Source organism: Helicoverpa armigera, chromosome 14, assembly GCF_030705265.1.
Source record: "Helicoverpa armigera isolate CAAS_96S chromosome 14, ASM3070526v1, whole genome shotgun sequence".
Taxonomy (NCBI): Eukaryota; Metazoa; Arthropoda; class Insecta; order Lepidoptera; family Noctuidae; genus Helicoverpa; species Helicoverpa armigera.
In genome coordinates, this window is record NC_087133.1 from 1,964,993 (window position 1) to 1,985,278 (window position 20,286).

General features: G+C 32.5%; 2 protein-coding genes across 6 annotated transcripts in view; one reads left to right on the top strand and one right to left on the bottom strand.

Annotated features, from left to right (window-relative positions):
- LOC110382308 (neuropeptide CCHamide-2) overlaps positions 1-2,403 on the top strand; it is a 28,211-nt gene extending 25,808 nt beyond the window's left edge. For all 4 annotated transcript variants that reach the window (XM_021342892.3, XM_021342894.3, XM_021342893.3 and 1 more), the window contains exons 5-6: positions 309-385; positions 1,588-2,403. In XM_021342892.3, the coding sequence (XP_021198567.3) occupies positions 309-385; positions 1,588-1,650 (140 nt within the window). In that variant the 3' untranslated portion in view covers positions 1,651-2,403. The remainder of the gene's footprint in view (positions 1-308; positions 386-1,587) is intronic.
- Positions 2,404-12,900: 10,497 nt separating this feature from the next.
- Positions 12,901-20,286, bottom strand: part of LOC110382310 (neuropeptide CCHamide-1) — a 36,772-nt gene continuing 29,386 nt past the window's right edge. For both annotated transcript variants that reach the window (XM_049837268.2, XM_049837267.2), the window contains 5 exons: positions 19,481-19,516; positions 15,517-15,608; positions 14,581-14,675; positions 14,107-14,215; positions 12,901-13,767 (listed from right to left, as the gene is read on the bottom strand). In XM_049837268.2, coding sequence (XP_049693225.2) covers positions 13,744-13,767; positions 14,107-14,215; positions 14,581-14,675; positions 15,517-15,608; positions 19,481-19,516 — 356 coding nt within the window. In that variant the 3' untranslated portion in view covers positions 12,901-13,743. The remainder of the gene's footprint in view (positions 13,768-14,106; positions 14,216-14,580; positions 14,676-15,516; positions 15,609-19,480; positions 19,517-20,286) is intronic.

Below are 20,286 nucleotides of genomic sequence, written 5' to 3' on the forward strand. Positions count from 1 at the left end.
GTAGTGGTGTTCGGGGAGCTTGTGGGTTGTGTGTTTGTGACTTTGTAGTTTGTGGATGATGCATTTGATTTTTTGTCAACTTTGCATCCTGAAAAATCCAATTTCAAAAGTCAACATCATCAGCATCAGATAGTCGTCTTTTGTTGAATATAGATCTCACGTAAAGAATTCTTACTATTCTGATAATGGACACATTCCCAAATGCAAAACAAGTGGCATGTCTTCTACTATGTACTATAGCTATATACCTACTCATAAATCTTAGCTAATTTTAGCTATACTTTAACTAATCACGTATATATCTGCAGGTGTATACGATCGCGACGACGGTGCTGCCGCTCGGGAGGTCATGAAAATGAAACTTCGGAACATCTTCAAACATTGGGTGAGAATTATTTACAGCTTGCATCCGTCTATACTTGAAAAGAGTCTGTTTAGTGGTAGCTTAAAAACTAGTTGAAAATGACAAACTCTTTTTAATTTTAATTTCTAAAGACCTCTCTTCTGAAATAAGTGTGTTTGACTTGGTTTCGGTACAATATCATGTGCCGAATAAAATGTATGGTCCATTTCCATGTCCGTATTTGTAAAAGAAATGGGAAAGGAACTGCTCTTAACACAGGTTTGAAATAACAAATATAATCATGGTTATTTACAAATATCATGAAATAAAAGCCAATTATTAGGAGAGCTATAGCCCTTGGGGTATGTTTTAAGAAACCATGAAAAAAATGAAAATAGGAGAGATCTGATGATTGGCCGAATATAACAAGGGAAACCTCGACATTCACTTGTTAAATAATGTAGTTGTAGATAATGAATCTTCCCCCGGTCCATACAGAGTGCATCGTCGACTAAAAACTTAAGTTGTTTGTTTAAGTCGAGTTAAGTTATACTAAGTTGGACTTACACTTGGGAAATGTAGTGTGGGAGTTATATCTTGTATGTTTGGCGTTGATTTATTATAAAACTAAGTTGTATTCTCTTGGCTAATCATTTGAATGTTAAAGTTAGTGAACATACACATTGTTGGATTTTAATAGATATTAGTTATTACATGATTTAGATTAATAGGTTTTTTAGCTCTCATATTATATTCCTATATTACTATAGATGTGTAGATTAAAATCAAAATTTTGCAATAATTAATTAATGACATAAGTAGGTAATTTTTTTTCTGGGATTACAAACATGGTATGTGCTATTATGAAAATAATCCACGTGCAGTTTAGTTCATTACATTTTCCAGAGCGCGTGTAACTCCATCTATTGTTCACGCGAGTCGTAATATTTTAAACAAAAGATAAACGCATGAATAGGAAACAAAGAATTAACTGCAAGGAATTCAATGAGATTTTAACTTATTTCTACAGGGATGAAATTAGTCACTAGGTTCTTTTCGCTTTTACTTTTGAGATATGATCGTATATAGGGCTTCTAGTACAGGACATGTTTATATCTTTGTGTTCTATAAAAAATCAAAAGTTCACATTGATAAATAAACGAAACACTTATACGTTTATTAAAAGGTATAATTACAAAATACGAATGATACTTGACTAATGTACGTTTGTTTATTGTTTACAGATGGACAACTACAGGCGGTCACAACAGAACCCGGACGACGGTTACTACATTGAATCCTTGTAAATTATCTTAAACTTAACTATATATGACACATTATCCAGTATATAACAATCTTTCATCTACCTACCTGGAAATAAGCTCGATTTTCAAAAAAATATATCATCAAATCATTGTCATATTAAATCAAATATATAGAATACATGTTGTTGTTTTTGAGAGAAAATAATTTACATAAAAAAAAAACATTATTTTATTCATTGTCATTAACAGATATCATTTAATCTAAAATTAAATAATTTCGATCAAAATTTTAACTTTCATGATAATCAAGCTTATTTCATATTATTCCATTAACATTCGTGTTATATTTTACGGTAGGTACATACCTAATAAAAATAATAAAAAAAATATCTTGTCAATTAAATATTTTCACAAAATATAACATGTTATTCAAAAAAAAAAAAACTGACGAACTGTTTCTGTAAAAAGGCTGGCATAAATTATTATTTAAATTATAATCTTTATAATTATCGAAGTTGTGTAAAATAATTCTATCATTGATTGTAAAAATGTAACTTTTATGTGGTTATTATTGCTATTATGTTTCCAAATTTTATTCTCTTGGTACCTGAAAATACGTTTCAAATTCTTGTTACTATTAAATTAAAAATGAATGATTGGCTAACATAAGTTTACCATCGAGAACACGGATTATTAATAATAAAATTATTAACTTATACTTATTAATGTAGAAATTGACTGTCTCTATGAAATAAGAATGTTTTGTGTATTTATTAAATGGTTAGATACATACAATTTGGTGGCAAATCTAATTTATTTTTTACCCTGTACCTACCCATCCTAATAGTCGCTCCTTGTAAAGCACTGGTACTCAGCTGCATTCGGTAAGACAGGAAGCTGTCCCCAACATAGTTGGGAAAAGGCTAGGCAGATTAAAACAAAATAAATAAAATAAAGCTTTAAAGCTAAAAAGGGTGACTAGGTAGTTTTCAGAAGGAAATAAAATAGAATCCATTCAAATTATTTGATAGGACATGTCTATGTAATAAAATAAAATCGGTAGTTACGTATTGAGAGCACTAACCAATCAAATAAATCAATTGTGCATGTCAAATGACAGCCCGATAAAATAGGTGACAAGCTAAAATATTCGCAACGAATACAAAATATGTTGTCGCCAACCTAGATTTGTCAAAGTTAGACCAATCTTCTTTTCGTACCTTATTCTAACTCATCAGCATTATCCTCACAAAACGCAGATAGTCATCTGTACCTATACCTGACCTTATTCACATTGATTAAGTAATTTTGGCAAGATAGCCGGTTAGACAGACAGACATAGTAACTTTCGCATTTAAAATACCCAGTAAAAGTTTCATAGTTGTCTAGTAAAGTAAATTGCCAGGGTGTTTTTAGATAACCGGGTTTTTCTTTTTTGTTAATAAATGCGTACATTTGACCACTATCTCAGATTAGATATAATTATCAGGAAACACAGACTCATAGAATAATCTAAATCATAATTCACGAGTTTAAAAATCAAAAACCTTCTTGCTTTGTTCCCCAAAATAGATAAACAAAATGACATAAAACTTGTGCATGTTATACACCACTTTATGCACGGAAACCTCTCGAACGAGGGGAAGCTCAGATTTGATGAACTCGCACTTAAACTGTATTGTGGCTATTTACTAAATTACACCGCGTAGAAAGAACTTTCTCGAATAATAACACATGCATTTAGAGTTGTTTACAAAGAGTGTTTTTGTGTACTTACCTACAGTTATTTTTGTACCAGGTTATATTTAGGTACAACATATTAGTTATTTATTTCTTCCTTTGGTGTCGTCTGTCTATTAGATATGTGTCATTCACAACATAAAATATAATTTACAAAGTTTACTTCTTAAGTCAGCTTCTAAAGTTAACTTTTAAGTTAAGATCGAAAAGTAAATAATAAATTACCTACTCTCTCCTTCAAAACAGCCTGTATACAAATACGATAGATCATCTACAAAGATAATAGACAGGATTTACCCACAAAAGAGGTTTTAATGTGTCTGTTTATTTATCTGGAATAATGGCAGTTAACCCGCGGTATTAGGTATAATCTAACTAAGAATAAGTCTAGATGTGGATTTAGCATGAAATCTTCAGTCTAAATAGTTTTTCTTAAGATCTAGAATTAATGTGGCGGTATTGTTATGGATAAATCACTGAGAATCCTAGATTCTACAACACCTAGTCTGAATTAAGTTTCATAAGTTCGTTTTAAAAAATATTCTTTTTTATTTTTCTTTTGTACTATTATTAACTGATTTGTTTGTAATTATGAGTTAAATTACGTGTTTAAATATCGGTCACTAATTCACCCAGTGCGGGGTCCGGGAGCTGTATAGGTTCATCCCTTTTTCTCTGGTGGGACTTTGTGCCTAAACAATCACAATGACACGTCAACCTTCATTTGATATGTTTGTTCTACATCACCAATTATAAAACTTTTAATGAGAATTTAATTCATGAAATACTCAAATAGAAAGAATGAGTAGGTACCTGATTCATTGCGATTTACATACGACCTCCTCAATCCAAAACTTTTTAATATTGTGACGCCGTAAGGTGTAAAAAGGTAAGTGTTGTTTATTGCAGAAAAATACATTTTCAAAGTCGTCTTGAATTTTTGAAAGTCCATATTCAGGTTACCCACTGCGCTTGCTGAATTGAGAAGATGTAAGTATCAAAAACTAGATGAAATCAATTGGGTATTTACAAATGAAAAAGTAACACTGTCTATCTTTCGACAAAGCTACTGAACCTATTTAAATGAAATGTTGTACTTTTTCTTTTTCTATATTTTTTGTTTATTTAGGTACTTATATCTATGAATCAATCTTAGTCTTAAAATATCTACCTTCTTCTTTTTCTTATCGAGTGAGCTGCAGGTTAAATTACCTCATAAGCCCTGCTTATTTTTTTCAAATCTGTCTGTCTGACAATAAGAAAATATCTACCAGATGAACATATGTAGATATATTAGGCCGAAATCTCAATACAATATATTTAATGAAGCTCAAATCCTGTTTCCAACTAACACATGTATGAAACAGCATACAATTAAAGTTTATTGAAGTAAACATTATTGTGTAAACAATGAGGGTTTCCTTCAGATATGTTTATCTAAATTGGTCTCGTGTTTAGTGGTGAGCTGAATTATTATTGTTAATCTATGCTACTAATAATATAAAGCTGAGGAGTTTGTTTGTTTGAACGCAAATTTTAACTATAGGTCCGATTTGAAAAATCCTTTAATAAAAGTGCTAAATCCTATCTGATGAAAAGGCTATACTTTTTGTCCAAATGCGTCAAATAGTTCCCATGGGACGTGAGCAAAACGGGGGGTCAAAGATAGTGCTAAGTTACTTATATTCTCTATAGATAACTAAGTATATATTCTGTACTGTATAAATTAAATTAACAAATATACCAACTAAATAATATAATGTTAAGTTTACAGAATTATACCTACACAAGTTTTAAAGAAAAGTTAGCGTACCTATACTGTTTTAGTTTTCAAGAAACAAATGTATTGAAATTATTTCTCAATTTTATACCTCATATAAATTAAATTTGGTTTGTAAAGAAAACTTTAACAACACCGAATATGCGAATGTGGATTTATTTTGCAGACGCTGGTCTTAGAATTTAAAATACTGGATAGGTAAAATATGGAAAGAATAACTTGCACTATAATTAATGTTTTATGACACATATTAATTGTATTCAGCTTGTCAAATATTAACCTTCACCTTAGATTTATTTTTAAATAAACAATTTATTAATAACCCTATGGATATTTGAAATGAGAAATTAAAAATAAGTGTTTTGTTTTTAATGAAACTATATACCTAAAATAATTTATAATCGAATAAAGTAGTTCGCGTTAGAATAAATAAGTAGGTGTTTGTGTAACATAACTTGACACCTACTTAATAGATAGCCAACTTGAGGATAATAAACAGACAAACAGCCGTAGCTTAGTGCTACCGATCGACCTCGGCTTATTTATTGGAAGAACACTCTTTTTTGGAACAAGCTACCTATCCAAAGATTTTCTATATTACTTAGTATTTCTTTAATATAATTTCTATATCTCTCGTAGTCATCTTATCAGAAACAAACAATCCTAAAAAAAAAACGAACGATTGACAAAAACATGGGTTACCCACCAACGCATATCGTCGATGAATATTGAAATTGTAGGTAGCCTAACAATCAAAAATTGTCTATTTCTTCCACAATTTAATCAATAATTTTAACATTGACAAATATTTATTCAGTTTCTTATGAGCGCTTCCAGAATTAACATATTCCTTCACACAACACAGTCGTGGTAGCAATTAAAAGTTACTTATTGCCGAACAGTAGTCACAAACAGACTTCCATTCGTTACTTTGTGTGAATAAAAATAGTTAACACCAGAGTTGAGAACCGGGGACAAAGTTTAATGTAAAATGTAAAACTAATTCGTAAGTTGAACACGATTTTTGTTTGTTATATAAAATAAAAATTATCTGAATATAGTAATTGTAAACATTACAAACATGTTAAAATACCTACTATTCATCTTTTAAAAGATGAACATAAAAACAGAATTAATTACATTATTACTCAAAACTAGAGTTTATGTATTTTTTTTATATTGTGTTCGCAAAATTAGAACAACCACAAAAAAGTTATATTTTTACACATTTATATTAAACTTGTAACAGACAACAATTAAGTTTTAATTACAGTGTCACTTTTAATTATAACGGACAAAAATAGTCATCATCCTACTAAAAGTTATTTTCAAAAGATATATTTATGAAGTTCTCGTTTTTAATAAAAGGGGTGTTTCCCTGTCCACTTTAGGTGCTGTCAAATATATCCCGACCACGGCGGGCGAAAATTAAACTATATGACACTTTTGGCTATCCCATTTTCACGATGTGGGGCGAAACGGTAAAAAGTTTTCAATATGGTGTCCGAACCATCTTAGGGGAAGGTTAGAACAAACTACGTTGAGAATATGAAGTTTTTTAAATATAATACCTATGGGGAAGTTTCTGAAAACTACTATGATGTCATTAAAAGTTACATTACACTTTAGAATAGTTAAAGTATAATGTAAGCTAAGTTTTCTATTCATGCTTAGAGAACATGCTTTGAGTGTACCTGTGTAGCAACTAGTCCATATAAAAGGTTGAAAGAGTTAGTTACTTTAGTTAATGGTATCTTTGGAACCCCCAAAGACAGGTTTTAAAAGTTCTGGATTAAGCATGCTTGCGGGGCCCGTAGCAATAACATCGTTCCTTAGAGTTGAAAAAGTAGTACATTTTCTTCTACAGAAAAGAAAAATCGAAAAGAAAGTATCAGTTCGATAGCATAGAACTTCTAGAATACTTTGAACTAGGTAAGGGGCATGCAGGAGCCTCTATTTAGAAGTTTAGAAGTTGCCATTGCAACTCTTTTTATATGGTCATCGTTTATTACCAGTGCATCCTTTGTGTAGCAAAAGCAGTTAATTTAAAACATAGTTAACTTAATACAAGAACCTGAAAGTCAGTATTAAAGTGAAAAGAACAGAAGTTTTAATTACGTAGCGTTGTATACGTGACCGTAACATGGTGTTGTAGTGAATAGGTCATGTTAGGGCTCTACAGACAAACTGCGGGCGTCGTGCGGTTTGAAGATAAGTTTGGACTTTGGGTTTGTAATGTTAATTAAGTTGGATCAGTTTATTTATGCTTTTTTAATGAAAACGTTCCAATTTTTATGCTTTTTGATGGTATGTGATATACACAGTTTCTTAAGAAATAAATACATTACCAATAGAAAATATCTATGTAGGTATGTAGGTAACCTCTAGCTTCCGTGATCCACGGAGAAAACTACTTTTTGCACCTCGATAAAAAAATATAGGGTTTCTGATGAAGTAATCTACATTGTTTCTAACACATATATACAAATGGGATTATAAGTATCTACCTATTAGTATTTTATGCAGAAAAGCATAATTCCCGCACTGGATTAGTTCTTCTGGCAAGGCTTATTGTTTTCCTCACGGGACCATGCTTTTCAAATTTAATCACGGAGTGCTATTTATAACATTTCATTTAGGTAACATACACCTGGGAGATATGTGTTATGAAGACTTAAATTAAAACACCGTTCTAGAAAACAGTTAAGTATTTCTGGGTAACAATATAATTAATGAAAAAAATAATAGATAACCTAATGTACCTGTCCTTCTAGTGACCAATAAGAAATATCCCTTCACTACTTTTAACTATAAAGTTAATCTACCAGTATAATCATCACAATTAGTGCAATTTTGTTTTTAGATAATATTAAAAAATATAAAAAAAACTAACATAGACTAGTATTTTTTATACTTTTAATTGTTGAAACCAGACAAAAGCTGAGTTTTCATATCGTCAAAATCCTCAAAATCAATATAGAATAGACCTGGAATCCCAGAAAAAAGTATAGTTACTTTATTTACTAGTATAGGCATTTCAAAAACGTAGTCTGTCACATTTCAATTTACATGTACAACGTATTTGAAAGGAAAGAAAGAAAGAAGGAATATGTCGGGCGTCGCTTCATTTTCCGGTATTTACGGGCGGGACGGTACTCGGCCGCTCGGCCGCTCGGCTGAATAAGGAAATGAGCTCGCTAACGATACTACTAACTTGCTCTTATGGGGCCCTGGTACTTTGAGTTCAACTGTAGGTGTATAAGTACTTAAAAAAACGACTTTTTGGTGAAAAGTTAACAAGTGTTGTATAACTGAAATAATTTACAGTTAATAACTAAGTACCAATTAAAGTGTTAAAAGTATGGTAACACAATGTTAGCTATAAATATAATGTTTTTTTAAAACGTTTGTTTACTATTATGCTTAAAATAATCTTAAACCTCTAAAAAAGTTAGCTTTACACGTAAGTATAGCATAGATTTTTTTTTTCGATTAAGTTCTTTTACAATTTTTTCAACGAACTTTTTGACACTTTGTTTTCGTATATGGTGAAAATATTTAGAACAAGATTAACATTAGTATCAGGTTAAAAGAAGTATAAATAGTACCTTACTTAATTGGCATAAATTACCTAAAAAAAAAAACACTATCAATAGGAACATGATCAATCACTACATGCCTGATGCCATCCATAAAGTCCAGTTCAGCCAGTCTATAATTTCCTCTCGGTATTAGCGCTCATTCTGTCAGCACCGTCTGTATTCACACGTAATCGGCGACACATGAAAAATTCAATTTATTCGAGTGGTCATAGCTGCACAGATTTAGCTGTGCTGGATGTGACTAGGAATCGAATGATAAAATGTTGCTATAGAATTGAAAGAGAACCTATTGATATTATATTTTCACACAATATTAATAATTAGCCAACTATTTTGAGATCTGCACAGCAGCTAGGTGCGCCTATTTAATTAATTATTTACTAGCTGTTCCTCGCGGTTTCACTGGCATCCTGGGGAAACTTTTTCCCGTACTCGGACAAAACATAGCCTAGGTTCAGTGCAATTCCCAACAGTGAATAAATTCAAACTAACAAACAAAAGTATAGTTTATACCTCTTTTACTAGATTGAATAAGAATTTTAACAAACAACGGATACGAATAACATATTCAATATTATTCATAATCATAACTTGACATACATCGACTAAAAAATTAAACAGTCATTTCCTGATTTAACATCTTCGTTAACACCAAATCGTTTGAATCGAGAACTCGTATTCTGCAATTCAAATCGCTCAGATGTATCGTTACGGGAACGAGTGTCTTGCGTCTATCGACGTCGACGACAGAGATGCACCGCTCTCGATACTTTCTGATCTGAGAGATGTCAAATAGGTATCGATGTGTAATCAATGCTTTAATTAGATTTTTTATATCTGCGCAATAAAACTCATTTTCTTTCTTTCTTTCTATTTCATTAATTGTTTCAGTAGAGATAGCCAGGGTCCTAAAGATTAGTTGAATTATAGTGTTGGGTATTTCATAAGTACCTAGTCAATAGTACGTCTTGCAAGTTATTCTAAACCAACGTAAGTTGGCTTAGCTGCTGTTTACAGCATTTGTAGAGTACATTCTGAAAAAAGTTTTTGATTAAAATCATATTTTAAGCGACTTACACTTACGAGCATCTAAAACAAGACCACCATAAATGCATTATGGTTGAGGTACCGTAAATCTTAAATTGAGTTGTTAAGAAAACACTTGGACTTGTTTACCAGCAATTAAATATTAGTCCGACGACGCGACGGAAAGAGAAGGGGTAGATGGGGGAACTCTCCATTTTTATTTATTCCACTGGTTTGCATCTGCATACTGTGTTTTTGTTTAGTGCAGACCGATTACTTATCATGTTTTTAAATTCGGTTTCCACGTTTTCGTTTGAGCAATACTCATAAGTACAGTAAGTTCTAAGATTATTTTTTTTAATGGATGTTAGGTATATATTTTTATCAACTAAAATTATTTAAGTAACACCATTATCACTTAGCACAACCATCATAAATAATTGAAGAAAACATCCTCGAGGTACATTAAGTGGACAATTCCACACTTCGTCCATTGTCCAGCACTGTAGAAAAATCACCGTGCTACCACGTTATTATTCTCAGGAACCATGTCTACACAAGAATGTAAGATTAATGATGTTTTATTAGAATACAGCACACTATTTATTTACAGAACTAGACACTGGGGAGAAATGGAACGGAACGTTTTTAGGTTTCCTTTCAAAACGTTGTTTGTTAAGGTGTAATTTTTCTGTTACGTGCATGCGTTGCCCACATATAGTTGGGGTATTTTTTTGTTCAATCACTACATCTTCTTATATATAAAAATGAATTGCTGTTCGTTAGTCTCACTAAAACTCGAGAATGGCTAGACCGATTTGGTTAATTTTGGTTTTAAAATGTTTGTAGAGGTCCAGGAAAGGTTTAAACGATACGAAGTTCGCGGGATCAGTTAGTAGTATAATAAAACAAAGTCGTTTTTTCTGTCCCTGTGTCTCTTTGTACGCTTAAATCTTCAAAACTACGCAACTGATTTTCATGCGGTTTTTTTATCAGATAGAGTGTTTCAAGAGGAAGGTTTTATATGTACAATAACATACATCAAATAGTGGGGAAATACTGTTACGCCGTGCGAAGCCGGAGCGGGTCGCTAGTACATATAGATATGATAAACCTGTACCTTTTTTTGGACAATCCTCATGGGAAAATCTTCATCTGGTGCCTAGCTTTATCATCAGCCTTGTCATCGTCCCACGGCTTCTCACACAGAGAAGGATTGAGCGTTCACTATTGACTTCACAGCAAAAATCGTCCCGGCATTGCCGCTAAGTACCGTATGCGTTATTGTGTATGTGTGTGATCTAAGTGCATTTAGATCTGGCATATTTTTTGTATGCTTTTTAAATAAAAATATAATTATATCATAGTACTAACACAGTCAAATGATTTCGTATTATAACATACTGTGAATGTTGTGTTGAATGTAGGTGATTGTCAACTATGTCGGAAGTATACCTCAAGTTAATAAGTTTTTAATTAAAATTAAGTAATTGCACAACTAATATTAGAATATCCATAATGTTATGTAGGTGGTTAAACTTTATTTGCAATAAATCTCTAGTTTAACATATTTATTACTTAATTATTTTGGCCTCAGCATCAAATATTGGTCTATTTACATAACTTTAATCCGATTATTTGAATATTTAGCGAAATTCATAGAATACGAATTAAAATATTTACTTGCATTATTTGAAAGGCATTCACATCTCCAGAGTTCTTAGCAATTGTATCTTTTTGATATAATGCAAAATATATTTTTTTATCGATTTATATAATTGCATTAATACTTGTCAGGGTATAACCACATATAGGCCACAGGCTACTTTTTATTTGGGACCAAAAAAAATGACCCGGGACGCAGGTACCACATTGAGCAGATAGTGATTATATATTTTGCTATTGAATACAGAGTGATTGTAGCTTACTAATACAAGTTCAGTAAATCATGAATATTACTTAGAACAACATAAAGTATAAAAGGTAAGTATGTGAATCTCAATTAAAATGTATGCAACGGTCTTCTGAATTATGAGCGAACTATCATCGTTGCTCTAAATAGGTCTATTTCACTTTATCTCTTGTTATGTAACGGTTTAAGATGTGAGCTTACAGTGTGTTTATTCTTCATGTTAAACATACTTAGCTCCAATCTGTACAAAATCTTTGTAAGTACATCAATAGTACTTTGTAAGTACCTAGTAGGTACTCTTCTTAATATTGTAATGGCCAAGCGAGTGGATAACACTCCGCCGGTGTTCTAAAGACTGCTTTGAAGACTCAAACTCCCCCGAGGAGTGGAAGCTCAGAAATGCTTAAAATCAGTGACACTAACAGAATGGCTGGACAGTAGACGTTTGAATAGCTAAATCCTATTGGTTGTTCAAAAACTTACCCGCTCCGTTTTCATGGAGTCTGAGCTTGATATTGGCCAGGGATAAAACATTGCCATATTTAGTTCTTTCAGTTCATAACTTGTACCACAAACCAGTTTGAAAGTACGCACAATTATACTTACCTTTATTCCTATGGGTTTGGCCGAGCAATGCTTTTAGTGCAAACCTACATTTGTGCGTTAAAACTAAAAGTTTGGAGCTGTAAGTTGCCGTAACGATATATACGGATGCCCGGCAATTAGCGTGATCTATCTTTGTTTTATTTAGAGTGCAAATATCAGAGTATTTTGTTTGGTTACTTACTCTTTATCATATAAAGCAGATAAAAATGATTGATAAGTAGATAGAAAAAAAATGTCATTTTGACGGGTGAATTAACATAAGTGCCTACCTATATCTGTGTTATTTAGAGTGTAAATATCAAAGTATTTTGTTTGGTTATTTATTTATTAACATAGACTGTAGCTAAGTGAGTTGAGGTCTTATAAATGTTTAGTAAATTGGGAGACTTCATCATTATACAGGATTGTTGTGTCCTTCTGGATTATTTTGGTTACTTATTCTTTATCATTGACAGCAGTTATGAGAATTGAGTTAATATAGAGACTTTCATCACTATACATTGATATTTTAAATAAGAGAATGATACCTACTAATAGTAGGCTACTATTTATTATAAAATCAGTCTTCCGGTAAAGAAAAAAACGAACTTTCAGGCGTGAAAAAAAAAGATAAAATAAAATGACCATTCCAAGATGAATCTGCCTTATATTTTACAGCTTCATTTTATATAATAACACCAACAATTATGAACATTTGCATCACTACTATAATTAACAAATAATTGGGGTCGAAATACAAACACTGTGTTTATGGCTGTACTTTGTATGTATGGATACAGAACCTTCAGTTTACACGAAATAATTCCGTAATTCGAAAAAAATCTGTTACATACATTGTAATGAAATCCCTATAGCAATAGAATTTGAAATAATGATTTGTATGAATTTTCATATGCATAATAACTATAGTTTTTCGCACGTTATCTGTGATTGTCAAATTGATTAAATATTACATTTACCTACTATCCGAGACTTATGTGGGTGGATATTGATAAAATATAATTGTATTATTTCTGTTTAGACTGTAAAGATATATTTTGGTACAGTGAATTATTTGCAATACAGTCAAATACATAAAATTGTAATATTGGTAACTATTTCGAAAATATTATTTTGACTAACAGTGAATGTCCGAATTATAATTATCGAAAATGGTTGAAGTCATGATTCCATTTCAATGGTTTAATGTTCAAAATGATGTTGAATACTCACAATATGGATAAATAAAAACATCTTACACTTTTATAAATGGCACATTTTATCTTAAAAACTATTTTTTACAACTATTTGCCAATTGTAACCCAGCCTTACAATTGACTTTTTAAATACAATCATTAAAATTAGAGTATTAAATTAACGTATATGGAACGAATGTACTGTATTATAATTTATAATTATATAAATATTTTAATAAAATAAATTTTGAAATTAATAACGTCAGTCAATCTTTGGTATAATTTGTTTAATTTTTACTTCTCTTCAGGTGATTCTCTCTGAAAATAAAAATAAAGATACATAAGAAGCGGTTCAATTATAGGTAAATAAACCTCAAAGTATTTTTATCGTAAAACATTAAAGTAGGTAGGTATTGCACTTACGAAATTATAACAAGCTGAGCTTTTGACTCATTGATTTAAGGGTAGTATGGTTAGGAGACATGCCACAAAAAATGTTCTGATTCGTCACATTTAATTGGACACATCAGAATAATTCCAGTTGGAACCGCGCAATTAGTGTCGGGAAAAGCTTAATAGGTACAGTTTATTTCATGGTCAAAAGTGTTAAAGAACTCCTAGTGAGTTTTAGTTAAATAGAAAGTGAAGGAATCTTACCATCATTTGCCAGATCTTCATCTTAGATAGCAAGTCGTCGTCCAGCATAGGCTTGGCTTCCATATTCCTGCTGAAAGGCAGCTCCACGGGACTCTCGTCGTTGTCAGCACTGGAAAACATTAACAAACCATTGAAAACTTCTTTAATTGTAAAGGAAAAGTTATTTAAGATGTAGATTTATTTTATCTGTTTTAATATGAAAGTATGTATATTCCAAAACAATTTTTTTTTTACTATGTGTATTGTAGTTAAAAATGATACTGACCAAAACCCTATTCAAATAAAACGAGGCCTACAAACATTGTAGTGTTATGTAGAACTGCTGTAGATATTGCTTTAAACTTCTAAATCATTTGTATGTAATAATCCCGAAACGTGTAAACTAAAAAAAATAACCCAAATTCATTTCGCGATAACCATTTCTTAATCACAACTACTGGCACCATCTGTGTACAGTCACTGCGGGCTACTTACATTTGGTTGTTTGTAGCGGGCGAGTCGTCTGGCATAGTCATCTGATAGATGGCGTCAATGTCGTCGTTCTTCGTAGCCAACTGCTTTACGTGGTTCTGGAAACATCGGACAGATAGCGTTAATAAAAATAAAGTCCGAATTATGTATGTTAGAATAAAAAATAAATCATCATCCTCCGAGCCTTTTCCCAATCATGTTGGGGTCGGCTTCCAGTCTAACCGGATTCAGCTGAGTACCAGTGCTTTACAAGAAGCGACTGCCTATCTGACCTCCTCAACCCAGTTACCTGGGCAACCCGATACCCCTTGGTTAGACTGGTGTCAGACTTACTGGCTTCTGACTACCCGTAACGACTGCCAAGGATGTTCAAAGACAGCCGGGACCTACAGTTTAACGTGCCATCCGAAACACAGTCATTGGTGTCTAAGATATACTTAGAAAGTACATACAAACTTAGAAAAGTTGCATTGGTACTTGCCTGACCTGGGATCGAACCCGCGCCCTCATACTTGAGAGGTTGGTCCTTTACCCACTAGGCCACCGCAAAATAAATAAGTTGATAAAAGCACTTCGTTAAGTTTTTCATATAAAAGTGATATTAGATGTGAGTGGATGGGATTGAGTTTAATATAAGAGTGTAAAACGATAATGGAGATGATGATCGTTGTACCATTTTTATTTTTTATAATCATGTGCAACAATATATTTGTAATCGCATGTAAGATGCTGAAGTCTCATTAACTAAGTAGACATATTTGCCATTCGCTAAGGGGTAAGGCAGATAAGATTATGGCATACTTACATGAGAGATCACCAGTAAGTAAACAATTTACTTGTGATCGGACATATGTACGATCACAAGTAAATTATATTTACAGTATAGCATTTCACTTTTTGCATTATTAATACAACTATCAATAAAAATATAATATTCACCAGTTCAGCATTGGCAGCCATGCGTCGCAGAAGCCTGGTGATGTACCAGTCAGGCGCAGACGCAGGGGGCTTGCCGGATCTCTTGCCGTGCGCTGGAAATTATAGAAGAGGCAATATTTAGCGATGTTATTTTCTGCTCATTTTTTTCTCATTTTTTCTGTTCATACGAGTATCTTGATCAATTCTTCTTTAATTTTGCACGATATAAGCTTTTTCCTTAAATGTGAAAATCAATGTATGGTAATGTCACTAATGTTTCTGCTTAATTGTGTGTAAATAGGTGTCATTCTATCTTTCCTTCATCCGTGCTGTAATTAGTTAAGGCCATTCTGAGACCAATTACTGAATTTCAGAGATAGTCGGGACTGAAATGCGAATGATATGAACTGAATGTTAAACTACATACACTTTAAGTGCACTGAAACGTTAACGCAGACTTCATTATTCAGTTGTAACTACATAATAGAAATCATCATCCTCCGAGCCTTTTCCCAATCATGTTGGGGTCGGCTTCCAGTCTAACCGGATTCAGCTGAGTACCAGTGCTTTACAAGAAGCGACTGCCTATCTGACCTCCTCAACCCAGTTACCCGGGCAACCCGATACCCCTTGGTTAGACTGGTGTCAGACTTACTGGCTTCTGCCTACCCGTAACGACTGCCAAGGATGTTCAATGACAGCCGGGACCTACAGTTTAACGTGCCATCCGAAACACAGCCAATGTTGTCTAAGATATACTTAGAAAGTATATACAAACTTAGAAAATACCTAGACGAAATTCAATTCACAGTTAAGTGACCGATTAATGACTATCGATCGCCATAAATATTCTCGTTCTAAATTCAAAACGCTTAAACATGTTCGACCGGACGTGACGTTTTCCTTTCAATATTTCAATATCCTGTCCATTGTGTGAAGTTTAGTTACCCAAGATTATGCTCCATCCCTTTCAGATTGCTCACGAGCGAAAGAGATAGATATCACATTTTGAAATCCTGATTTTGACACGTCGTTAATTTTGATAGAAGTTAAGGTAAAGTTAAGATGTGTAACTTAAAACTTACTTTAAGTTATTTTAGCGTCCATAATAGGTGCTTTTAAGAAAATAGTGTTCTTAATAATTACTAACTTATAAAATAATAATAGTTTAGTTAGTACATAATAACATTTTAAGATTTCTATTAAGTAAATTATTAATAGGTTAAGTATTATTTATAATTAAAGGCCAGCTAAGTGAAAGCCGGTTTTATGCATTTTTTATGTTGCAAGTTACTTAGCACGTGAAATTATTGCTATTCTCGTAAATTTTAACAATATTCAAGGAAACTTTTATATTTTATGAAATTCTTGTTGAATGATGACTCAATATATCTACCCATTAGTTTATTTACTGTACAAATAAATATATTTTTAATTAATGACGTTCTTCAGTGAATCACCACATACGTAAGTATTTGGTTTCGCTTAGTCTGTTATTTCTGAGATTATTCCTAGGAAATAGGTTTTTATTTCAGTTACATTGTTGACATTTTAAGTTAAAAAAGAGTTGAGTGAAAGATAATTCTAATTACCTTTTACCTAAAAATCTCCCAATAAATGTTGAATGTTTGACTTTTAATCTTCAATCATTAATATTCATCCCTAATACCGCACGTTTTAGGAACAATAGCCTCATAAGGCTACGTTTACATTGGGTTACAAGTGTAGCATGTTGCTTTTATTGTTTTCGTACGACAAAGGTAGGTCAATACCCCTAAAGCTATTCCATTCTAAAAATCAATAGAATAGTATATTATTGATTTAAAACAAACACAATTTTTATTGTAATAAAATGAATCTTTGTATTTTTTAAAGATCGAATCAATGTTAGAACTGTCGGTAAGCTAAATAAATAAATAATTCAACTTATTAAGAACGTTGGTAAGACTGGTTGCAAGACTTTCTGGCTGTTGACTTCCTGTAACGACTGCCAAGGCATCTGACCAGTAGACCATTACCGAAACACAGCCTATAATTTTTGTTTACGCAACACTTTGTAACCCAATGTGTACACAGCCTTAGCAATTACTGGTTCCCCGATTATACCGATCAGCACATGATGTCGTATTAAAGCGTCGCCAGGTGACACGTATTAGTTTTAAATCACGGAGAAAGGGATAATGGTATTGTTTTCGGGATATTTTAGAATTTATAAGTCCTGAGTTAAAATACGCATGATAGGTACCTCATCTGCTTAACCTTTTCCCAATGTGTTGGGTTCGGCTTCCAGTTTATGTAGATGCAGCTGAGTATCAGTGTTTTACTTGGCTCAAATGCCTATCTGAACTCCACAAGCTAGTTAGTTCCCCGGTCAATCCTATACTCATTGGTATGACAGGTTCTAAGATTTTCTGGCTTCTGATTACCCATAACGTTTGGCTTTGTTCAAATTACAGCCGCAATCCAAAAAAAATATCTTATCTTCCGAAACTTGGAGGAACTTGTCATAACATAAAAGTTCGTGTTGTTTGCTTAAGTTTTTGATCGAAGAACGTTCTTAAATCTGTATTTGTTTCTATTCACACTTAGATATCAAGATATGTAGTTCCATATTCTTTTGTCTTTAAAATTATGTTAAACGCTAAACGGGGTATCTTTTCCATTTGTTTACTGGTAGTAAATGCAGCTACTATAGACGCAGTTGTATCGAAAGGCATAGGTAAATAGAACAACCTCCATAGTGTCAGTTATTCCTCATCCTTCTGACCTTTTCAATGACTTTCAATATCGTAAGTAGATCTATGTTTCTCGGAAAGGGTGAACGAGTTTTTTTTTGCTTTCTCCCCGTAATATACTGTTTTTATCTTAAGTATAAATGGATTCGAGAAAGGATATAAAACTAGTGTTATCAAAGTATGTAGTTGAGTAGTGTAGAAGTGAATTTGTTGCAGGTGGAATCATTGTAGGATAACTGAAAACTAGATTTTTACTTTTCTTTTTTTCAAAATTAGTTTTACCACATCTGGTCTCAAATGAGATGTTTTCACTAACGACAAAATTATGTTTTTTACTTTGCATGTATTAAGTTAATACGTATTGCTAACTTTCATTCATTTATTTATTCATTTTATTTAGCTATTGTATTTTCTATGGGCCGTACTTGCCCAAATTAAAGGAGCTAATAAAAAATAAACAATGTTCGTTACTTATTCCTTACATTATTATATTGAGAAGCATTCGGTTCTAATTCATGATTTCCAACCCACAGACTCACTCACTCCCAAAATTACTTCATTAATATGTGAAACCCCTTTACATACCCACAACCAGAACCAAAACAAACGCAACCAAAAATACCACAGTTCATATCTAATGCAAATCGAAATGACCCGATGCACAACTAAGATACAGATACCATTTGAAAACACAAGTGCCAATAAACGGTAATGATACCATAATATCATGGGAGCATGGGAGTGTCCAATATTACTGGCTATAAGCCGCTGGATTAAACTGCGACCAATATACAAGATAATGCTTAGTTCGTCGGTTTGTTATAAAAACGACGGCGACCATTGACGCTGATATGCGTTTGAGCGAATTGGCGGGCTTTTTATCTGTGTGTTTTAAGATTTGGGGATATTTTATATATAGTTGCGTTGTGGAGCCAGAAGTTACTTTTTGGGTAGTAATTTAAGGTTTAAAATATAAGTAACATGCCTTATATACATAATATTATAAAGTTAAAGAGTGCTTTTGTTGCTCGTTTGTTTGAACTTATTAACTTTCAGAGAGCAAATGAGCTCATTCGAAAAAATCTTCCAGTGTAAAGTGTTGGTCCATTTGTCAAGGAAAATAGAAGGCACTCTAACGCAAGCTAGGGTGTTAAAATTTCTCAAGTTTATTTATGCGTTCTTTTTGTACTTTGCACGTACTGAAAAATTAAGGCGAATTACTTATGAGAAATAAGGAAAGTTGCACTTACCTCCCCAGCAGGAATGTCCGTAGCTTAAGCAGGAACCTGAAAGTATAATAAAACATACATATTATAAGAAAGAAAATAGATGCCAAAAACTTTCATTCACTGAGTTCTGTCTTCTACAATATTTTGTAAGATTAGTAATCTTTCTTAGTTACTGTATGGTATAGTGTTGTATGGTACACATAAATAAGTTAACTAGTATTAACCAAATATATTAGTGACTGATCTTTCGTTCAGCGGTTTAATGTTGGATACTATTCCCGAATTCCCGAATTGGCTATCGATATCATAGCCCTAATGAATTGAGGTTGTCTAACATAAAAAACCGCTAGTAATAGATAACTGCATATTTAGTAGTAGGTATACATTATCAGAATCTTAATAAAGTTGCTCCGTCGCCATTTTTTTAATTATTTCATTATCTTTTGATCCCATATTAAATCGTTGAACGTAACAATATTCCCAGTTCCTGGTATATCACACGTGACTCCCCATACCTATAGCAACTGCACTTCGCTCCCGTCTTTACAAACAAGAGATGCATTAAGTCTGAGTGTGTCGCTAATACAATCATAGAGAGGAGTCGATAGTAAGTGACCACCTGACCTCTGCATTACAACATTTAGGTCGGCTTTATCAACGTTCTAGGAATCTAGGTAATATTGTGCACATATTTGTTAGGTATAGTAGCCTGATTAAATTGAAGAATTAAAAAAAGCATGATTGTTTTCGGAATCACACAATCCTCAATCTTTATACCAATCCACAATTGTAATACATTTTATAACATAATGTTGACCCTATAGGAC